Source organism: Megalops cyprinoides, chromosome 4 (genome assembly GCF_013368585.1).
Source record: "Megalops cyprinoides isolate fMegCyp1 chromosome 4, fMegCyp1.pri, whole genome shotgun sequence".
Classification (NCBI taxonomy): Eukaryota; Metazoa; Chordata; class Actinopteri; order Elopiformes; family Megalopidae; genus Megalops; species Megalops cyprinoides.
Window position 1 is genome coordinate 15841042 of NC_050586.1, and position 22935 is coordinate 15863976.

General features: G+C 44.2%; 1 protein-coding gene across 1 annotated transcript; it reads right to left on the bottom strand.

Annotated features, from left to right (window-relative positions):
- Positions 1–5521: 5521 nt before the first annotated feature.
- On the bottom strand, positions 5522–22147 carry atp6v0a2b (ATPase H+ transporting V0 subunit a2b). The gene is made up of 20 exons (XM_036526401.1): positions 21122–22147; positions 19783–19861; positions 18780–18877; positions 18345–18482; positions 16992–17089; positions 16436–16562; positions 16186–16268; positions 15978–16071; positions 14555–14767; positions 13669–13819; positions 13270–13409; positions 12326–12483; positions 12107–12197; positions 11051–11169; positions 10162–10372; positions 9599–9718; positions 9001–9120; positions 8521–8638; positions 7650–7821; positions 5522–7045 (listed from the first exon to the last, which is right to left on the bottom strand). The coding sequence occupies exons 1-20, from the start codon at positions 21236–21238 to the stop codon at positions 6943–6945; spliced, it is 2550 nt and encodes an 849-aa protein (XP_036382294.1). The 5' UTR covers positions 21239–22147; the 3' UTR covers positions 5522–6942.
- Between the last annotated feature and the right edge of the window lie 788 nt (positions 22148–22935).

Genomic DNA, 22935 nt, shown 5'->3' on the forward strand with positions numbered 1-22935 from the left:
AGGCATTCTTACGGCGCTGGCGGCACAGCACTAACGTCCGTTTGCTGTTAACACTAAACTGACCTTAGACGGCCGATCTCCCGGCCAGTTTTTGTTGCGGCACTCTGTTGTAACAATATTCCAGCCGGTACATGATTTTGAAACAGCTGGGCTGATAGATGAAAGCTGGAAAGCATGAAAAGAAATCGATGTCTGTCAGAGAAATGAACATTCCGTCCCTGATGGTGATGAACAGTGAAAATGCATGTATGCAAATAATTTGGTCCCCACTAATATGTATTCTCAGACACATGGGCAAGGTTTGGTCTTCCCAAGACTGTCACCTAATTTTAGACACTTTATGTAAGAGCTTATTGCTAAGCGTAGGCTCCCTGTACACAGAACGTTATAGTTCAGTGAATTGAGCAACCAGACACCCGCATCCACAGTTAATTTCTCTTGTGTATTGCAGCTCTGCTAGGCTGTGTTATTACAAGATCAGGTGCCTGTAACGGGAGTCTTCTCCAGCTCTCACTCCCTCAATTTCACAGTGCAAGCTTGCAGTTCTCATCAAGCTCCTTGCCATGTGGGTGCCATCCAACGTAAGCCCAGAGCAGACCTCCACGTTACAAATGTCTGGGCAGCAGCCAGGCAGGCCATGGAGAAACTGGGTTTCCTTTAACCTCTCCTGCGCTCTGTGAAGTAAGGAGGTGCAGAACCTCAGATTATACAGCTTTTAGCCGCAAAGCTTTATATGGCTCCTGACAACACACCTTGTACAAAAGCTGGGAGACACAACCAGTGCAGCATCTGTGGGCGAGCACAACCCTGTTTGTTAACACTGTTGAACACCAACAAAAGATAGCATTCACGAAAGATGCCATCACAACTCAAAATAAGAACAATTATTTTACTTTCATTAGAAGCAGAATTCCTTTAGAATTCCAATAATGAAGCATGACTGAACTGTATGTACACAGGGTGTATTAGTTGAGGTTGCTTAGATAAGAAGAGAAATGAAGGGAATGAACTATTAAAAACATCCCAAGTACGTTTTTGGAAAGAACGTGAAGGATCTTAAAAATAACAGATTATCATCCAGTGCACCACCTGAACAATCCTGTGTTGTTCTATATTATCCAAAAATCAAGACAAAAGAGCAGAGGCTGGGTGCAGTCCAGGTGCGGTATATACTGTATGAGGAGTCACCTGCAAGTTCTTGATATTATGGAATGCACACTTGAAAGATGGTCTGATGGACTGATATCCTGTCTGGGTGGGCGGGTGAGTGGGTTGGGTGGAGAGACTTAAATATCTGTGTGTATGCTAAGGTGTCAGGGCCCCGTCATTGCCCACCTGCCACAAGGTCTGTGTTTATTTGATTGGCACAGAGCGAGAGGCAGTGTGCCATAGAAAAACTGCGGAACGGGCACGGCCCATTCTGCTCTGGGAGCTGTGTCTGTGCCATTCCAACTGAGGCCCACCTGTTCCCAATCACACCAAACGGAAACAACTTAAGAAAGCCAGGGGGACGAGTGATGCATCCATTTTTTTCGGGGCACCCCTGGAGTTCAGCCGGTTGCCGCACAACTGATGCCAAGCAGGAACTGGGAGTTTAGGGTTAACCTAAATCCCTGCAGTGTTGCGCATCTGAAAATAATCTTCATCCCTAAAGGAGGCTGGGGGGGGGGGTGCATTTGCATTGAAGCGGGTTTGGGCTCTTGTAGCTCTTTTTTTCTCCCCCTTTCTCCACTCCCTACCCTGCGCAATCAAACATAAAGAACTCTTTTCTCCTATTGTCTCATTGCAGTTGTGCAGTCGGCAGTTCCTTTGAGCAATTTGCTGCACAATCATCAAAAACCCTAAGACCTTTCTTTCCCCCTATTCTGCTGAGTAGAAATGCAGAGATTTTATAACCCCTCTGCCCTCCCCGTACACTCATAAAAACACCCCCCCCCCCTCCTCTAAGGTACTGCCTCCTTTGTGACGGGGTTTCTAGTGTCAGCCATGGGTCTGTTCTGGCATGCCCATACATCGCCCTGCTGCCATGTCTGGGATCAGTGGTTTGGTTCAGGGCCCTAAAGCAGAGGCATTCTCTCTGAGTGGCAGGGGCTTGAGTGGAACAGCTTCGCGTCACCCTGCTGGAGTTGGAGAGCTTGTCTGTTGGACACCAGCTTCCTAGTTACGCTGAAATGTCTTCACGCTTCTGCCTGCCCCTATCTTTCGGTGGTCGAGATGTCACTCAAACACCGCTGAAGCAAGACGGGCTCTGAATACCTGGGCCACCACTGTGTGAAAATATATATTTACTCACTTCAACTGGTACAAAGGTGGAGAACAAAGGCGAAGCTTAACTGTTAGCTTTGCCCCAGTTAAAAAGAAAAAAAAGGTCTAGAGTGGAAAAGTACTTGTATCAGTACTCGCTTTGGTCAATGCTTCACGGTTAGTTTCCACAAGAACTTAAGTTTTCCATGTGCAATGGATATAATGCATACAGAGTGGCCATATGCATGACATTTAAAATGGATTATGTTTGAAACATGCGGATTGTATATGAAAATAATAGTGTAAGTGTAAAACCCTTTGTATAATAAATTAGGAGATAGGGCAAATATGTAAAGAAAAAACATGGAGAACAAATTGAAATAACAGACAGATAGATGATAGAAATTATTCATATATCTGTATTTTGTGTTTGGAATATATAACAGAAGGTCTGCACAGTCAGGCAGGAATGTCCTATGATTGAGTACCAGAGTATCGAAGCAAATGTATTAGGTCTATGCTGCGAAGAAATAGCATTAAAAAGAAATATTACCTGGAGAAGAAAGGTAAAGATTTTCATTAAATTAATGCAAAGCAGACGTTGTGTCTGTGGACCCTAGACATTCTCTCTCCCTCTCTGTCTCCCTTGCTGACTCTCCCGGGGTGACATGAGTGCAGATGCCAGGTATTATACGTGTCACAAGGAATAAAGCAGACAGAGGCCTAATAAAGAGATCTGTCTTCAGAGATTAAAAATAGCAGGGGCTGGGGTTATAGGGAGGCTGGAACTGCCCTGAGATCTCCTGGCACTTCTCCAGAGGCAAAGGTTTGAACCGAAATCCCTCTACAAGACATTCTTACCTCAGCTGGAATCAATACTGTTTTGCTTCCACCTATTGTCTGACATGTGGTATGACAACTGAGGCCAGCCTTTAATGATCCTTGTTGAGAAGTGGGGAAGTGTAAGCAATCATCCTGAACGTTCTCTAACAGCAATAATCTACCTTAAAAAAGAAACCGAGCAAAAAAATGCACAGCCAAGATGAACTAGGTTTGCTGGAAAAATATTTTGTGGGTCAGACAACAAAAAGGCAAAGGAGAAGTCAAAAAAGAGTGAACCTGTTCAATGTTATATCTGTGTTACATTACACCCACCAGAATTGTTGAGACATTATAGTATGAGACATAGCAATTTCGGGCATGGAGACTTTAGTTATGATGCCTTCAAGATCCTGGTTCTCTGAGAGGGGAGAGGGATTTTAGCATGTAAAGTCATTTGTCACAGTACAAATACAGAAAAACATGTCATGTTCTATTTTTCATCACTAAGCTTGGTAAAAGATCAAAACACCCCAGTGAATTTTCATAGTTCATTAGTGAAAGTACCAGAACAGACTCTTTTAAGACTATTCTCTTATTGCCTGTCTGAAATGGGAAGATAAAAGGGAAGAGTATCCAGTGACATAATAATAGGGTGTGAACGTAAAAACATTTTACTTCATTGTATATATATTACAGTAATCTAAGATAAAAGCGAGGGGAATAAACACAGAGACAGCCAAAAATACTTACTGACAGACTTAACCACCTAATAGTGATACAAAAACATGTACATGTCTGCACATACACAATATAAAAAGCAGTTTATATTTTATTACTTTTTTATATATCATAAAATTCCTACCTCAGTACTTCCACCCAAAACTCCTGTTTTGCAGTGAACACTTTTTGACATTCAAGGGGCAGTTGCTCTGACAACCTGATCTCAAAACCAGACTTATAGAAAAAAGTCTGCAAATTTCAAGTAGTAACGTCAGGGTGGTAATTCTTCTCAATAACTTGAGGACAAAGGGGACATGAAATCATCCTCAGCCTGAGAAAAGCTGTTGTCCTTGTGGTTACTCTCATGCATATTGTTTTCGATTAATGGCGTTTTGCTTCCAGACTATAAAGATGTGAGCGGAGGCTGGGTCAGGTGTGTGATGTACCAGGAGAATACCTGGACTGTCAATCAAGGCAAGCACAATGCAAATCCATGAATGACCTTGCACACCTCCCCATTCTCTGGACAATGAAGGATGAAATCACAAACCACATTTCAAAACTAGTTAAACAGTGAATGTTCAACACATGTACAAATTAAGCTCCCACTTTCATTGCTGTTGTAAATTCGTACTATGTCCCAATTTGGATAATTTTCTATGACTTTTCAAGGGCAGTGGGATACTCAACCACTTTCCATGACTTTTTATGATTTTCCTGGACAAAGATATTTTCAAGGACTGTGGGAACACTGGCTCTCTCATTAGCTGAGGTAGTGGGAATAACACCTTCACACACATGGCCAAAATATAATCTCGCCAGCAGGAGTGCAACATTTATTTTGCATCATTATTAGAATTACCAAATTACTTGCGTCATTACTACAAATGCCTGAAAATCCTGCTCTAACCATTACTGTCTTCTCTTACTCTGTTCATTATGTCATCCATTCAACAGCTGCTCCTGCAGCTCCGCCCCCTGCTGGTTAGCATTCACCATGATGCCTGGACCATTGCTACACTGTAGAACCTGCCCTGTCCACTGCCTGGCATGGAAGATCTCTTTAGTACAATTTAAGTGTTCATGGTTCCAAATACTATCATACAGGATTACACAATAAACCCTGAATTGCTGACAAATTTGAGAATTGAACTAAAATTATTTTATGAATGATATGTACACACACACACACAAAGTATTACTATTTAACGTGACGTGTGCCCAGTTTACTCAGCTGAACTATGTTACTCCATGGATTTTACAGGCAGATGTAGGCTACTGATTTAAAGTCCAGAGGGCACTTTACTTTGCGGGTAGTTTCAGAAATGTTACCTTGAGGGGAGCTCTGGGGTTGATGTGTTTTACTTTTACTACCAATCCAGTAAATCCCTGACTTTTTGCACCATTAAACCAGTCTTAACTATGGTCAGAACATACATGAGTAATTTTAATATCTATTAAAAAGTAGACATACTCATTTACAACCAAGTTCATCAGCTTTATTAAATTACATTAATGTGAATTTTGAAAATGTGATAATTATAAAATAAGTACTCAGGCTCAAAACACACACAGGAATGTAAGGAAAAGATGAATGGAGTGTCAGTCACTCATGAATGAGAAAATCATACATTTTCATCTTTTGTGTTACTTAACACATAAAAGGTCATTCTAATAATACATTTATTAATCATTATAAATAAAATTAAAACCTAACTTGACCCATCAATGGGAATTCACCAATTGGTCAAAAATTCCCAAAGAGCAAATGTCTCCCCCTAGTGGAACATAATCTGCAGCTCACTTGGTACTAGTCTACTGTACCTTGTTCTCTGCAATTGCAACAAATGTTCTCTAAAGTTGGCAATTTGTCACATTTCCAAAGTTCTCAACACTGTTGTCACTTGGATCAACTTAAATTCAGAGTTTAATATTACCCCCTCCACATCCCTTTTTGTCATTACAGTGAACTTTGACCTTGGATATATGAACATAAGCTGTGACCCAATTCCTTACTGACAATTCACCTGGTGAATGACAAATCAGCTCTCTGGGAAAGTGTAAAAAAGTGATTAGGCCCTCTTCGAATAGACAGGTTTGTATTTTATGATTCACATGTGATCCAATGTGTCTATTCAATCCTGCCCTAGATCTCCACAAACGTCTTTGTGTCTTAGATTATGTTACCTATTGCCGTCTGTTAAATGGCGTAACTGAGGTTGCTGAAAATCCATTCAACACCGACCACAATAGAGAATTCAGAGTCACAGCGTCATCAGTGTTATTTGCGATAACTCTACACTTCTGCCTGGAGCTAAAAGCCACAGAGACACAAATCTACCACTTCGCAACAAATGCCACCCCTTTGTTGTCGTTTTGTTTTTCCGACAGGTCACTTTGAGCCCAGCGTTTACGGTGCAACAGCACACCCACGCTGGCCGCGACAGCTGTGTCGGGGGAGCGCGCTTAACGCGGAGGCGGTGAGTGGAGGCGATCCGGGGCACGGTACGGCGTCTGAAGGCGCGGTCCGCGGCAGGCTGTCCTCAGCTCTGCCCGCGTGCTGACCTCCCCTGCGGAGCGTGGAATGCTGAGAGGAGGCGTCCCGCAGAGGAGTCCGAGCGGTAGGCCACGTGTGGTCAGAGATACATTCGGCATCGAACGCGTTAACACACATACATTCAGCTCGCGGCCACAGTCCCAGATCCGGCTGGTGACGCTACCATCTGCTCTGGCGTCCTTGACGTGCAGACTGCGACACAGGGCTGTATTCACAGAATCTAAATGGGGGTTTCCTGGCCTTCATGTAAAGCACTACAACACCTCTCAGTCAACTCATCCAAACCTATAAGCAAAGCATGAATGAGAGTAATTTTTTTTAACATACAGAATACAAGGGAAAAAAAATCTAAATCATACAAAGCGCTCTCCAGTTAACAGCCATTCAATCTCTAAGGTTTGGAATACAGTATACAAGTGAATTTAGAACAATCCTTGATATGCTAATATTTGGTTGCATTTATGTAAGGCGGTTCAGTGCAACAAATTGTTGTAATAAAAAAAAATGAATCAGAATGACAGAATTGTACAGCAATGAGGCTCAATGCCATTCCATTCCTCTGTCACATTGTCCGTTATAGGTCACGCCAAGTGTCCTATTCACAGCAAACCATCGTGCTCGAAGCTGGAGGGCAGGAGTGAGAAGGCGAAGGGAACGAACTTCTCGCCGTTCCCGCTGTAGAACTTGTTCTGGAACTCCACCCTGTTGAGAAAAAAAGAACAAGCCATCTGAGACCACAAAGTATTGAGTGTGAGGGCTGCCAATGTGAGTAGGAAAACTTGCTATACTCCTGTCACTACAGAACCATTGCTTGTGTTAAAAAAAAAACAAAAAAAAAAAACACACCAAGGGTTTAGAGGAGAGCACGCCAAAGCTCTAAACCTCAAATAATCATTTCTTAGTATTATGTCTATTTACATATGTTTTAGTCTTAAGCTAAAGGCAATTTTCCACTTTGCGTGGACAACAATATTTTTATTCATTCACTATTTGACCTTAACATCAGGTGGCTTGTTTTAGTAACGGTATCTCTTGTTTGCAGGGGAAAGGTGTGGTTCCTTTGAATATTGCCACTCCAGTGTCATACCACTCTGGATTTATTAGTTTCATCTTAATGTGACCAATCTCAAACTCCAATCTGTTTTCCATGTGCTTCAAACTGAATGCAATACCATATCTTCCTTTTAAGTTACATCTCTGAAGTGTTAAAGTTAACTGTCTCCCTCCCTCTTTCTCTGCGTTTGGAAATGTGCGCTCTGTGATTGGCTGTCCGCTGGATGCGACGTCTGCCGGCGTGACGACTGACCAGTGCAGCCTGAGCGCATGGAGGAAGGCAGACAGGCCCTCCATCACCAGGAGTATGGACACAGTGAGGACGGCGAACAGGCCGAACACGGGCACCAGGAAGATGATCCCGACCCTGGTGGCCACTCGCAGGCCCACCCGCATCACCATGGCCCACAGCACCTCTGACAGCTCTGGAACATGAATGGACAGACAAGAGGACGAATCAGAACTCCGGCATCTTCCAAACTCGCATCATATTAAAGAATCCTCTCCCTCTGCAGTTTGTTTCAGGACTCATACTACGTAGAATATCCGCACACAGTAACCCAGCTGGCAATCTCTTGATAATCTTTTGACACAACTGAATGTGAAGCACCTCCCTAAAAAGTACCAAGGGTTGCTCTATAAAAACTCTGGGGAAATGTCAAAATGAACACTTTCGCTGGGGTAAACATTCAAATACTGACTTTTCACAAAAACAGCTGTAATTCACGTGCCATGTCCTAACAATATTTACAAACTCAATAATAAAAATATTAGCCCAATTTGTTACCTAGCCAAATACTTCAAAATCACTCCATCAAATATCTGAACATGGTGCAAAAAGTAAAAATTTTTGTAACTTACCATTTACCATCAACAAGAAGAAAAAGACAGTACATGATTGGACTAGTTAAGTAATTCAGTTTTCAGAGTTTTGAGCAAATACCAGAATACATGCAGCCCTTCAGAAGAAGACAAGGAGTTTAAAACAGCAGCTTTAAGGTGCCACAAAATGAAATCAGGATTGAGTTTATCTTCTTGAACCGTGAACGCTTATTCAATCTTGTGTTCTCCCCTGATAGCAGAGAGGATTCCTGTAAACGGTGGCCGTCGCATTAGGTACTCACGGGCGTGCGCCAGGCTGAGCGCCCACAGTCGCAGGTAGGAGGCAGTGTTGGAGATGCAGCCCAGGCAGTACTCAATGGTGTGGATTGACTGGTGCAGGAACACGTCAGCAAAGTCGAACTGTGGCACAACACAGAGACGCCACGTCAGTCTTCAATTTGCACTGACCCAGGGAGAGTTAGCCGCTAGGCTTTTTCACCTCATCTTGTCAGGGTCAACAGGTTAAAAACCCCTCAAAACCCTTTCTGTGCCTGATTATTGTAAATGAAGCACAGCAGAACAGGCCAAGATCAAAATACCAAAGGTGTTTTCCCAATTTTCATGTTTCAGTATCTGTGTAGAGGACTGTGGCTCAGGACTTTAACTACTCTTCAAGAAGGAAATGCTGTATGAGTATGAGATGGTGTATGTGCTATGAGCTATGGGTAGGAGTTAGCAGAACACTGAGGAATTGTGGGTAAGTGCCGTGGTTGCGCTGGCACCTCTTCGGCCTGGCTCTCCCGGCTGGGGGAGTGGTCTCTGTGGCTCACTCCTTCCTCCATGTCGTGCGCCCGCATCAGAGACAGCTCTTCCTCACTGCTGCGTCGCACTCGCTCATAACCCTGCGGAGAACAGAGCTCTGAGTGACACAGCTGAAGTGCATGCGCACACACACACACACACACACACACACACACAGCTGAAACACACACACACACACACAGCTAAAACACACACACACACACGTGACAGCACATCTCTCTCCCACACACACACACAGACACACACACACACACACACATTGCTGAAACACACACACACACACACACACGACAGCACATCTCACACACACACACACACAGACACACACAGAGACACACACACTGCTGAAACACACACACACATACACACACACACACACACACACACACACAACACACAAACACACTGCTGAAACACACAAACGTGACAGCACATCTCTCACACACACACACACACACACACACACACACACACGACAGCACATCTCTCACACACACAGCTTGAAACACAAACACGCAGGGGTGCACGAACACACACACACACACACACACTCCTCACCCTGTATGTGCCCAGGCTGCCTCCCCCGTGGTGCAGCCAGTACAGGTAGACTGGTTTCCCCAACAGGAGGACAGGCACAGACAGCACAGCTATCACTACCAGGAACACCTGCAACCCTGTCTGTGTGAGGACACAGAAACACAGGGTCAGAGCACATAGCAGCACTCAGGGCACACCCACACTGTGGCTGCACGACAAATATCTGGCTGCCTGGATTAAATAACCACAATGAGAACCTGTATACTTTGATATTGACTTTGTGATGCCCCGCCGCTCAAACATCAATAAAATCAACTGCAGGCGTAATGCAGCTTAAATGGATATCGAGTTATGTGTTGCAAACAACTGCCCATTTGTGAGTGACAAGTTTTGATGATGAAATGTAATACCTTACGGATACAGTATATCCGCATTACACCGGCATGCCGGTGAGAGAGTGATGAGCAAGGGCTGAAGTCCCGCAGGATTTGAACATGAATGTCAAACATTACTATAACATCACAGTTACGCTGTTGTGACACATTCGATCGTTAGTGTGAGCAGGTCTGCGGCTCATGACCCACCTGGCCGGGGAACAGGGGCTGCACGGCATCCCCCTGCATGAGGAACATGTTGATGAAGTGGATGAGGATGCTGGGGGCCTCGCTGGAGTCCCGCACTGTGAACGCCAGCCACTTGTAGACGATCATGAAGACCAGGTACCCGAAGAGACAGAGCAGGAAGAGCAGCTCTGGCAGGAACACCAGGTAGAGGTTGAACTTCTTTCTGAAGTGCCTGGGAACGCGGAAGCAGACAGGCTTAAGGGATCTGACGCCTTTAGGGCCTGTGATGAGACTGCTTCTGTGCATTTCATCAACCCATTTACATTTACATTTATTCATTTGGCAGATGCTTTTATCCAAAGCGACTTACAAGTGAGGTAGAGTACACCGCAAGCAATAAACAGTATGTTCCATTTCCAATAGTATGTTATGTTTTATTCCTGGTATCGGTTGCTTCTACACACTGCATTATGTGAAGTACCCTGTAACGATTCCATTGTGAACACTGTCATTTAAAGCTAGATTTGACCGTACTGACATACAGACGAAATGTTTAAATTACACTGTATTACACACACAGGCTGGTGTTGCAGACAGTCCTGTTTTTCCTTTCATCAAGTGCTCATTTATAGACAGCACTCACATTCAAAGCCTGGTTTAAGCAGTGGTGGCACTGCTGTGGCCCTCATAAGGGGCAAAACACAACTGACATTTTCAGCAATGGAAGCGGAATTCCTCAGATCAAAAGGTAGGCCATTATCCACCACTGATGCCAAGAGGCCCAGGTTATTATCCTTCCATTACTAGAATTGGTATCCAGGGACTGGTGTTTCATGCCACTCCTTTGGGCTATGGGCAGGAAAAGTATTTTTCCCATTTTTATTTGGGCTGAGACAGACTGGTCACTCACAGATGGTTGAAGACGCCAAGAATGACTCCGAAACTCATGTGAATGATGCCCAGGATAACGGACATCTTCATCTTGTAAGAGTTGAGGAAAGTCAGACGATTTGACGCCATGTTCCAAATCTACAGAGTGGAGGAAGAATGTTACAACAACACTGTTACAACAGACTTTATGCTTTCTGGCAGCCACACTGAATGTAAATATAAGGCAGGTGCAGCACAGAAAGATGACAACTTCACAAAACAGTCGGGCAGTGAGTAAACAAAAATCTTTCATCTCTAAAAGACAAGATAATTAACGAGTGGACAGAGAGGGCTGCAAACTTCTTTTCCATTCTATGGAAGACGTATAGAAAATGAATTGATCATTTTATCCATGAAACTGAAGCATTTCTTTCCTTCTATTGAATCACAGCTTATTTTTCCAGCAAGACAGAGAACCGCATAAGGGAGCTTGCTACCAATTTTCAAGCAATTAGTTGATGAAATAATTTTATTTCTCTTTTCACAGCTGAAAGCATTTGAAACTACTCATCTTCCTCTTGGGACTTTTCAAGAGCTCTGAAACAGCAGTTCTGACACAAGACTGTGATAGCTAGCTAAATGGGTAATTCATAGTATTATGATGCTGTCTGTAAGCCGCTCAAATCTTACATTTTAACTTTAATATACACAGGATCAGTTATTGTCAGTAGTTTCCAAAAGTTACCCAGATAAAACTAGTAAGCTACTGGGCAAGTCAAAGCCAAACCTGCTATTGCCAACAAGCAAGCCAGCATCAGCAGCGCCTACCAGACTGGAAGGCAAATTGGAAGGCAAATTGCATCAGAGCTGCATTTAAGCACACAGCATTCAGTGAATCAAAGCATGTCCACAAAGCAACCATAACTATCCCACATGGCTACCAAGCGAACGTGGTCAGTGAATACACAATAAATCTGCAATTCACAAACCTGTTCAGCGCTTCATAAGGGCCCTCATACTGCTCATACGGATGCACATCAATTGAAGAGAAATGATGGAAACCTTCGTTAATTCAAGAGATACCGAAGCCACTCACCGGGTCTATGCCTAGGGGATAGGGTCCTTTGAAGACCCCAGTGACGTTAGGATCAAGGGTAAGCAAGGCGTTTGTGCGCAGGGTTTCGTCCCTTTAAAAAAGCATAATAAAACACAGAGAGGATAAGCTGTCCTGCAACAGCAACAAACAAAATCCTAAAACGGTAAACGTGGAGGGACCCTCTCCCCGCCCCTGCCCTCACTGCGCATGCCCACTCACGTCCAGTGATTCTCCGTGAACATGGCCTTGACGCTCCAGCCAGAGCCGAAAATGTTGAGTGACTTGGAGAAGCAGTCGTTGTAGATGAGGCCCGTGTAGACCGAGAAGAGGCCCATCATCAGGATGATGTAGCGCCCCTCGAAGAACGTGTTCCAGATCTGAGAGAACGGAAGCACGCCTGAGACTCAGACACCGCCCAAAAACAACACCCCGCAAACCGCACTCCAGGCCAAGAGAGGAAAAACTACGCTAACTGAACACGATGAGACACTGCAGAACCGCCTTCTTCATATGATCCATTGTAATATTTAATTGTTGTGTACATTACAATTTCCTCATTCCCTTTTGGTTTTGTTTATATCTGCATTTGCTTCATAATGTGTTTTCACTACACCATGCACATTAAAACAAAAACAAAAACAAAAACACCTACTGCCATGAAAATGACGTTTGACATTATCAAAAAGTTACACAGGAGGGGAGATGCTGCTGTTATTGTTTACTACAAGCAGTTGCCTAGCAATTAGGACCACATGCTCCATGCTGGAGTCATTTAAGCTCAAATGAAATGAATACAGCCAGCATAAAGTTGGACTATTAAAACCATTTACCAGTGTTTCCTACTACAACGGACAACTGTAACCTTTTGCCTATAATTGGCTACTGTGCTGTTTTAAGTCTGACACAATGCACTGACCGAGGAAGCCATGGTGACTCGTGGATTTATGATAAATGTATTGGTGGCAATTGTTTCAGAGCCAATACCTCGTAACTTTTTTTTTTGCTTTAAAATAAGGATTAATAATGCGGTAACCACATCACCACAGCTACTGAGTTTTCTGTTCTTCAAGGAAGCTCATGTCTTTTATGGGGAAGTTGGTCTGTCAACGGAATGCATCTCAGTGGGAGAGGGGAGACACACGGAGCACGCTTGCTCCTCTCACCTCGTTCCTGGTGCGTTTCAGCTTGCGGTTGTTCTCGCACAGCACCATCCACAGGGCGAACAGAGCCATGATCACACCGTGGCCGAGGTCCCCGAACATCACAGCAAACAGGAAGGGGAAGGTAATGATGGTGTAAGGAGCTACCCGGCAGCCGAGGGGAAAACCAGAGAGGTTAGGTTAGCTCAGCACGAGTAAGTTACAGGATGTAATGTCACTTCTGCCCTACATCAAAATACTGAAGCAGCCACAAACACAGATAGAGTAGTAATCTAAAAACACAAATTAAGGTACCTTGCAATAGGAATGTATGATTTGTACACAACAAAAGCAAAAAAAAAAAAATTTCTTATTACTACGAAGACTTGGGAGAGTCAGAAAGCATGCCCAGTCGGGTCTCACCTGGGTTGACCTCTCTGTAGTTCCCCACTCCGTACGCTTCCACAATGTTCTGGAAGCCTGAGGTAAACTTGTTGGTTCTTATGAGTGTGGGTGGAGTGTCGTTGGTCGGGATACGATTCACAAAGGAAGGGACAGTGGCTCCGCTTTTCCTCTGTGAGGGAATAAGATGTCAGACTGTGATGGGCCCTGATGATGGTAATGCTTCAACACAGTTTTCACAGCAACCTTGATTAGGCTCATTTTCAGCATAATCAAATGATTACATTACATTATTGTCATACTCAGAGTGACTTACACTAACAGTAGGTTAAAATTTGGTAGCTGGATATTTACTGAGGCAACTGTGGGTTAAGGGTACAACAGCAGCGGCCTAACAGGGAACTGAACCAGAAACATTTAACGAGCCCTGCTCCTTACCACTACACCACACTGCTGTCCCTTAATGATAACCAGCACTGGGAGGCCTGAGAACAGCAGGCTGGCAGCAGTTACTATAGTGCTCTTGCAGAAGGCAAAATAAAATGCAGCAGCCCATGACTTACAGCCAGGCCAGTCTGGGTCCTCCACCCTGCTAACCAGGCGAGCCCTCCGCTCCACTGGGTTATTGGGTTATCGACGCAGCTAAAACCGCTAGAGTAAGCTCACTAATTCAAAGATCAATGGCATTCCCTTTCCCGCCAATTACTATGACCCAGTTTCGAGAGTAGTGCTGTGCATTTCCGGACTTGGATTGTCAGGTTTGCACTCGTTTCCACAGGCAGTTCTTCATCGATCAGTCGTCGACAAAGTGGCCGTTTCGCAGGAGACCTGGCAGATGAGGGAACTCGAAGAACCATATCCAAGCCCTGCAAGCATGCCGGATCCCTGACAGCTGGCGCTCACTCACCGAGCCCTCCTCCAGCGCCCTCCGGAGAGCAGGCAGGTCATTGACAGGACACCAAACCTCGGCGATGAGGCACTTGTTGGTGACGTCAAAGCTGCACAGATTCAAAATGTGGTAGATGGCCTTCATCTTCTTCACCTGGATCACCCAGGTATAGACAGACTCTGAGGCCTTGTTCAGCACCTGCTTCAGATAGTCCTCAGTCCTGTGGAGAACCTGTCACCAGAGAGGTAGGAGTTACACACTATGAATAAAACAGGCAAGACATGATTCAAGAGCATTCTCTAGTACATTCACATCGTTCTCCACTCAAACGCACACAGATAACAGCAAATCTTATGCAAGCAAATTGCCATCTAACCATTCAAACCATGTACACAGAGATTTTGCAGGAACATATTAAGTACATTTTTTCTCAACTGGGAGGGAAAAGATCATAAACTTCGATTATGAAATTCTTCCATAGACGTTGAGGAGGTTACAGAGGAAGAAAAATCAAAGATTGCTGGAGGAAACATGCATAGGCTTGTGTGTCTGCCTGTGTGTGTGCCTGTGAGAAAATGCCCACAGCTCAGACCTCATGTAGATCATGTGCTGGGAGAGAGATTAACGCAATTCTTCTTCTAAGGTAGAATATCCAAGAAGGCCGCCTCTGTGATCTGTTGCAGTCGATGAAGCACAAGCGAGTCAAATGACTATCACACAGACACCGCAATTTTGCATCTGGGCGAGAACCCGGGCCCTCAGGGTCCTGAGAACATCGTCTTCAAATTCCTGTCACCCCCGCGTGCCCCCTCCAGCAACACATACACACACACACACACGCCCCCGTAAGTCACGCTCCTGTGGGTCGCCATCCAAACTCACCCCCCCCCCCCCCCTTCCTCCCTGCAGCCAGGAGAACAAGGTCTGCTCTGTGAGAGAGAGATCGCTTCTCAGCACAGCGCTGAAGCAAGCCTCATTCCTCCTGCATTTCCTCCCCCTCCTTCTCTGCACTTGCCCCATCCTAAACCGCCTCGGCTCAAACACTCAATGCAACCGCTGCTGTGGTGGAAAGGGGAAAAAAAATGATCTGATTGCTAAATCTGTTACCTCACAGCAGCAGCAGTTAGCACTTGATACACTACTGTTTTAACTGCCCAGTACTGGTTAGAGAGTATCTTATATTGTCGCTCCACCCCATTCCAGCATTCAGCTGCATGGCTGGAGCTTTTAAGGTATTTAGAATATAAGTCATTTCAATGATGCAACATGGCGTGTTGTCACTGTGTCAGCTGACACACATCCAAAGAAAAACACCTATTCAGCAGTCATCTGGCTAATGCCTTTGCACAAGAGATAGATAAACAGGAAACTCCAGAAAGGGTGATGCATTAGGCAAATGATGGTTGCATATCACAGCTCACATGGACCAGGCCAGACTTACAGTGTGTAGGTCCTGGATGCGGGTCTTGAGGCCTTCAACCACATCCTTCCTCTCCTCATTGCTGTTGGGGTAGGGGTAGAGATGACAGTGATAGCTAGATGGAGAAAAAAGGAGAAGTGACAGCGAGTCAAACTGTTGATTTATCATAGATGTCATGATATGATACTGAGAGGCTTCAGAGCCTAAAATCAGAATCAGCCTTCATTACCAGTCACAAATCTTCTTCACTTTCTGTCCGATCTGGTCCCCCCAGTAAGAAATCAGGAACACCACGCTTTTTGTGAGTTCACCCTGCGGTCGAAGCAAAGGGAGACTTGTAGAAGGCACTGGGGCTGAGATAAGAGAACACACTTCCCATACTTCTGGGACACCCGGGGGCCACATACAGGAGGACGAGCAGCCCAAAGCGACTCAGGGACAGCACAGGGAGCCTTGTGTGGCCTTTGTGGTGTACTCACAGTGTCCGGATCCTCCAGGGACTCGTCGATCTCAGAGTAGCTGAGGATGGTGTAGCCCTTACACACCCTCCACAGCATGCGCTCAAAGGCCTCGATCTTCACCCGCTGGATCAGGCCAGAGACAAAACTACAGCGGAAAGCCAGGAGAGAAGAAATGCTGTTAAAGGCTACCCTAATCTTCTGCATCTCCACTCACTGGTTCACAGGTTTCATTCTGACAACTTCCAGTGATCACACAGAGTTTGGCTGCTACCTCAGCTCTTTGCACATGGTTTACGAAATATTGTTTAATCTTAAGAATGCAGCTACAGTGGAACAGTTCTGCACCAAGTGAGGACAGTCTGAAGGTGGAATTGTTTTGTTTGCAGATTGAGAACATAGTCAGTCTCACTCAATGCAAAGCCCCAGTCTGACCCACTTTACATGTGTGCAAATACCACCTGAAAGGAGTCTCTCAGCATTAGGGTTGAGCGTATATTCAGTCAGTAGGTAGGTTGGGGTTGTGTGTGTCTGTGTCACAAAAAAATGGATGGCTTGGCTGCCCTGAGCTACACACCCAAGTTTGGCTCCCAGCCGCTGCATGCTGGTGTAGTCCATCATTGTGTCCTTTTCCAGAAAGGGAAACTCCTCATACTGGGCCTGCAAGGGCTCACGCTGGTAGGCAGAAACAAGGCAGCTATTAAAACAATACCCCCCCTCCATCCATCCATTCTCACCATCCACACAGCCAGACAGAAGCCCCAAGTGATCAGAAACCTCCTTCAGCGCCAACGACAGTGATGCAAACTATGGCTGGGCAGTATAGCCATCGCGATACATCGAATAGCTATTTTTAGCGCAATAACAGCTATCCCCGGCATGTGCCGTTAGGTGCTCCCGCATCAGGTATGACTAAAGGGAAAAAATATGGGAAAAAAACCTAACACCACATGCCTGGGATAGCTGTCGTTGGGCTAAAAATAGCTATTCGATGTATCGCAACGGCTATACCACCCAGCCCTAACGCAAACCAGCCTGCTTCTCAATGGAGAACGGTTCCTTTAATTCTCTTCAGAATAACAAACCAAAATACACTCCCCTTAACCCATCACTTCAGGCACCAAGTTATTGTTGGCACGAACACACGCGATTCGACTTTGTTCACAGAAAAGTAGTTCTTGGGGAGGGATCCTGCTATGATAGAGGTGTGCTTGGACCATGTACTGCCTTGGGAACCTGCAGTCACCAGACTCTCTACTCTCTGCCAGAGCATGCAACCACAGCACACTGTGCTGTTCAGGAATCTGAGGCTGTGAATCAACAAGGCCAAATGCACTCAGGCGCACAGATCCACAGACTGACCTCCCAGCACATCAATTCATGAGGAGCATGTGATTCCAGGGAAGTATGAGGTAAAAACTCCTCTCAAAAGCCTATTTTGAGAATGTCAAGAACTCAGTTCAAAACTTTTTGTTTTAACAACAGGCTAAGGTCAACTGCAAAATTTTTCAGGGAGAGAAAGGGAGAAAGCTTAAGCCAATTACATTTTTTTTTTCTTTTTTTCCCCCCCCGGTGTCTGCTTCTCAATCCAGGACAGATCAGGTGACATTCTGTAAAAACCCTTCGTTAAGGCTTTTTCTGCTTGCCTCTGATTAGAGTCAGTACAACATGACTGGAGTTAACAGACGGGAGGTCACATGGGGAACTTTAAGGAGTCAAAAAAAAAAAAATCTTAAACCATCCACACCAATAAACAAATATTGTTTTCATTTACAAATGTTAGAACAAATATGTTCATGTCATTAACCCTTAGAGCTTGAAAAACTGCCAAGCATTCCTCTCTAGTGGAGCTGTAGTCCGTGTGAATGGGCCTCTCAGGGCGTTGCTGGAGGCCATTTACAGGGGGCTGCTGGCTGAAGAAGGGACGCACCTCGGCACTGCGGTGCACAAAGTTGCGGGTGATGCGCAGCATGTGAGTGTACTCGGTCAGCTCCAGCAGGTTCTTCTGCAGCTTCTCCTTGTTCCTCGTCACCTCACTCAGCTCCACCTCTAGCCTCTGCAGCTGCTCCTGTGAACCACGAGAGACCGCACAGCAATCAGTGCAGGGGTCATTTTAATGTATACTGATTGGCTCAGAGGCATCACATGGATGATCTCAACCAATCAGAGTTCAAGGTGTTAGGAATTCACTGAGTTCAATCATCGGATTGATTCTGGCTGCTTATCACATTACAATTTTGGTGCCATTTTCTAAATTCTCAGTTGGTGGACTGAGTGTAAAGATGATCATAAAAACATGTAAATGTGACTGACAAAGAGTTATGGGGCAGAGTAAGCAAACTGAAGATAAATGGACATAACTCACCATTATCACTAGTACGTGTTTGGGAAGAGGGGCGACTGGATTGACGCCCCCCTCTGGCAGTGGGATATCCGCTTTCTTGATCTCACGTAGCAGGTAGCCTGTTATAGATGCAAGGCATTCTTAGCAACAATGCATTAGAAATTTGAAGATCTACAACAATGCATTACTGAGGTACCAAGGCTTAAAACCCATGTGATATGAATTTACCACACCGGCAAACACACTCTCTACCGCCTTGAATACCTTCATGCTCAAGCTTGAGTGGCTGGCTTCAGACAGAATTCTTCAGATGATTAGCAATGAGACTGGACACTGTGATCCCTGACACCAGGGGTCAAACGGGCTCCATGCTAATCCCTTTTTTCGTTCCAGGAAGGACCTTGCATTCAACCCAGACTTTTCCCAACCAGGCTTGCACTTCACTTTTTTTCCGTAAAGATGTAATTTCTAAGCTTGGGCCTCCAATTATGCGCAAGTTTAGCTGTACTATGCCAGACTGATAAATTGGCAGAGAGGCAGAGCACGCTGCTATGGCTGTAACTACATTTCTATAAGGTGGATATATGGGAAAACTGGTCCTATCTGATCTGTTGATCACAAGAAGTCATAATGAAAACAAAACCACATGCTCTGTTACTTACTCCAAAATTAAAGTTGCTTTGACAATTGTTCAAAAATTACTTTAAGGACCACTAATTAATGCTGTGACAAAAATATGATTCAGCCCTGGAAGACAGAAGAGTCATCTAAATAAATGTAAGTTTTCTAACTGATGACAGCAGAATTGGAAGCAGCTTTACATGAGTACAAAACCATGTCCTTCTTAATATCTAAGCCCAACACTGGACTTCACTGGAAACTACTGTAAATGATTGCTCAAAACACAGAGATCTTAGTACCATCTAAACTTATGCCTCATTTTCTTCAATATATTAGAATTCCTGAAAGCCTGAAGCGCATAGTCAATGGAGATACAGCTTCCACAGAAATAGGTGGGCCTTACCCAAAATCCTCTCCATCTCCTCACACCTCTTGATTTCACTGACAAACTTGCGCTGGAAGGAGTTGACACTTGGGTTTAGCTGAAACAGAGAGGTCACATAAAACCACCATCACAAACACAGCAGGGGCTGACAAATCAATGGTGTGGAACATTACATATTGGCATTAACTTCTTTGACAGAGCCCAAAAACTATTTAACATAACAGGGAAATTAATCTGGATACATGTTGCACAGACAAGTTCTGCCAGCCTTGAAGGGCTACGCTGTGCCTCTATTTGGATTTATCTTATCCCTTCCACAGCTGGGACATAGTGTGTGACCGCAGGCATGGTTGAACTTAAAAAGAGAGTGCTCTTACTAATTTGCAGCATTTGTGCACACTGATCAATATCGCTGTCAACAGTCCTGCGAGGAACATTAACTAGCATGTTCATGCAGTAACACACAAGCACACACAGAAACATACAGAGTGGTGTGTGAGGTGACGCTGTGGTCTTGCTCAATTTTTTTCTCTTTTACACCATCTCCTCGAATGAACAGCATAGTCTTCTTCGTGTTTAAAGCATTTCGGGTTTAATTATTTCCTTGCTCCTATTTTACATGGAAGAGTCCAAGTGCTAAGCTCTATGTTTGGAGTTATTGTTTTATCACCTTGTACTTTTAAGTCGTACAAATTAACTTTCTTGTTCGTGAAACATTATTTGGAAAAACAGAGAGTCTGACGTTTGACTAGAGGTCGCTTCTTCAATTATCTAACTAACCAGTGCAACCACTGCAAATTCCAACACATTTGCCGTTGACATCACTGACTGACCTCATCTCTCCTCAATAGATGACATGCCAAATTGATCATCTAAGAAATAAAACACTGGCCAATGAACTGCTGACAATTTTTTCTTTCAATGTTTACTAATTTTTCTTCCATGCAGTTTTCATTCATATTAGCTGGTAGCCAAATGATCACAGTTTCTCCTTTAATGTTAAGAACAGCTGAGCATTGGCACAGGAAGCGGACATTTATCTTAAATTATCCACAAACACAGAATGCTCTGTAAAGAAATACAAGACAAACGTTAGGTATCAACTTAAATGACTTTAGTACAGGAGATTTTGAAAAATAAAAATAAAAAATACCCGAGCTAACAGCTTAGTGAACTACCACTTATCAAGTGATTTGCTAATCATCCAAGGCCCTTGGACAATTCCACGTTGACAGCTAAGTGTTACGACTCAATGACAGGAGGTGGTTTTCTATCCGATGCGTTTAGTTTGCAAGTCGGTTAGCTAGTTAGTCAAGCCTAACTACTACTAATAATAATACTGTAGGTGGATACTTACGTCTCTGAATTCCACCAGCCCCAGCTCTCCGAGTTCACTGATACAGTCGTAAGCAGACCCAGACTGAAGGAACAGCTGGGCCAAACACATCTCTTCACTCCGGAATAAAGAACCCATCTCGGCTGAGTTAGTTAGCTAGCTGACGCTAGCAAGATAGCTTATTCTCTCTCGTCCCCGTTTTGTTTATGACTTTAGGCTAGCTAACTAGCAAACCACTACCTTGCCGGTTCGTTACACCGGCCCGGGTAGCTAACGTTAGCTACCTGCTGTGGTAAGCGCAGTCCGTCGACACCCTGTCAATCATTAGCTAATCAGTGACACGTCTTTTCTATAAACGAAGGTAACTTGCTAGCCAGCTAGTCAACTTACTATCTAACCGACTTACTAAATACGACATATGAAACCTCCGCCGTAAATTATCTTTGTGTTGCCAGCTAGCATGTTAACTTCGCTAGCTAAACCACGGCTTTCTTGCGAATCCCATTCTAGCTAACTGACTAGCCCATACAGCTACCTAGCAGCCTAACGTTTTCAGTGCGTAATTAGCCAACAACCAAATAACAACATGTAGCTAAAACACTGTTTTATTAAGTTTTTTCACTGTTGAAAAACTGTGAGCAGCTATGACAGAAGTCGAACAGGAAGAAGTGACTAGCCTATTAGCGACTGTGCAATATACAACTTGCTAGCTAGCTAACGCTGGCTGGGAAACGAATTTCTTCTCGACCCGTAACAGCGCATATTACTCGCCGGAGAGCAAGGAAAACTACTCCTGTCATACATTACGAGTTGATGTCATCCCGCGGTGAAGTTAGTCATATCAATACAAAGATCGGTAAAAAAATCCAAGCTAGGTAGGTAACTATCTAGACTACAAGTGCTCTATACTCAGCCAGGGACTCCTTCCACGTCGTTTCAAAGATACCATCCACCGTGATCATCAAGTCGCGCATATGCAACTATGGCCAACCATAAGTTCCCCTAGTTAAATGGGCGGAGAATGTGGACTGGATCAGAGATCAACTGGGAAAGTGTAAAGCGGTTTCGTAATGAGATTGAGTGAGAGAATGTACACATACCGAGCATGACACGAAACATTTATTTCCTGTAGCAAGGGGAAATGAACCCACAACATTTAAGAACATGACTTTTATTTTAGAAAATATACTATTAAAAATATTCAAACACAAGTTACATATTTACATAATAAAATATACACGTCCCATGAAAACAACGATTTGTGTATTCTTGATCAAACATAGCCAAACACGATCAGTACAAAAACAATTGCTCCTTTACCATTAATGCTGTGTGAGCTGGATGTCACCTCCTTGAAGTGACCAGTGGTTTCCACCTGTGACATTTCCCCTATTTTACCCCCACGAGTGCCTGAACAGTGCCAGACTAATAATATTCAATTGGGCAAAAAGACGACCATGACTGTACTTTAACCTGGTATACTGGAACCTGTATTTCCTGTCATGAGAGGTGCAGGAATACATTTCAGAGTAAATGGATGATGAGAAATCTCCTGGAAAGGAAACTCCACAGTGCAGCAGATTAAAATAGTGAAAATAAGATGGATCAGAAATGCAGATATTTTACACAATTTGAATGAAAACACGTTAATCTGCACTGTGTTTTACTCAGGTAGATAACGAAAAACTATTAAAATAAAGATTATTGACAGAGGAACCTCCCTTTCCACTGAACTGAGCATACACGTACGTGTCTGTTGAAGTTGGTAGCGTGATGTCATAAGCATAAAGGCACTTCCTCCATGGACATGTATCCTGCCACAGCAACATGATATT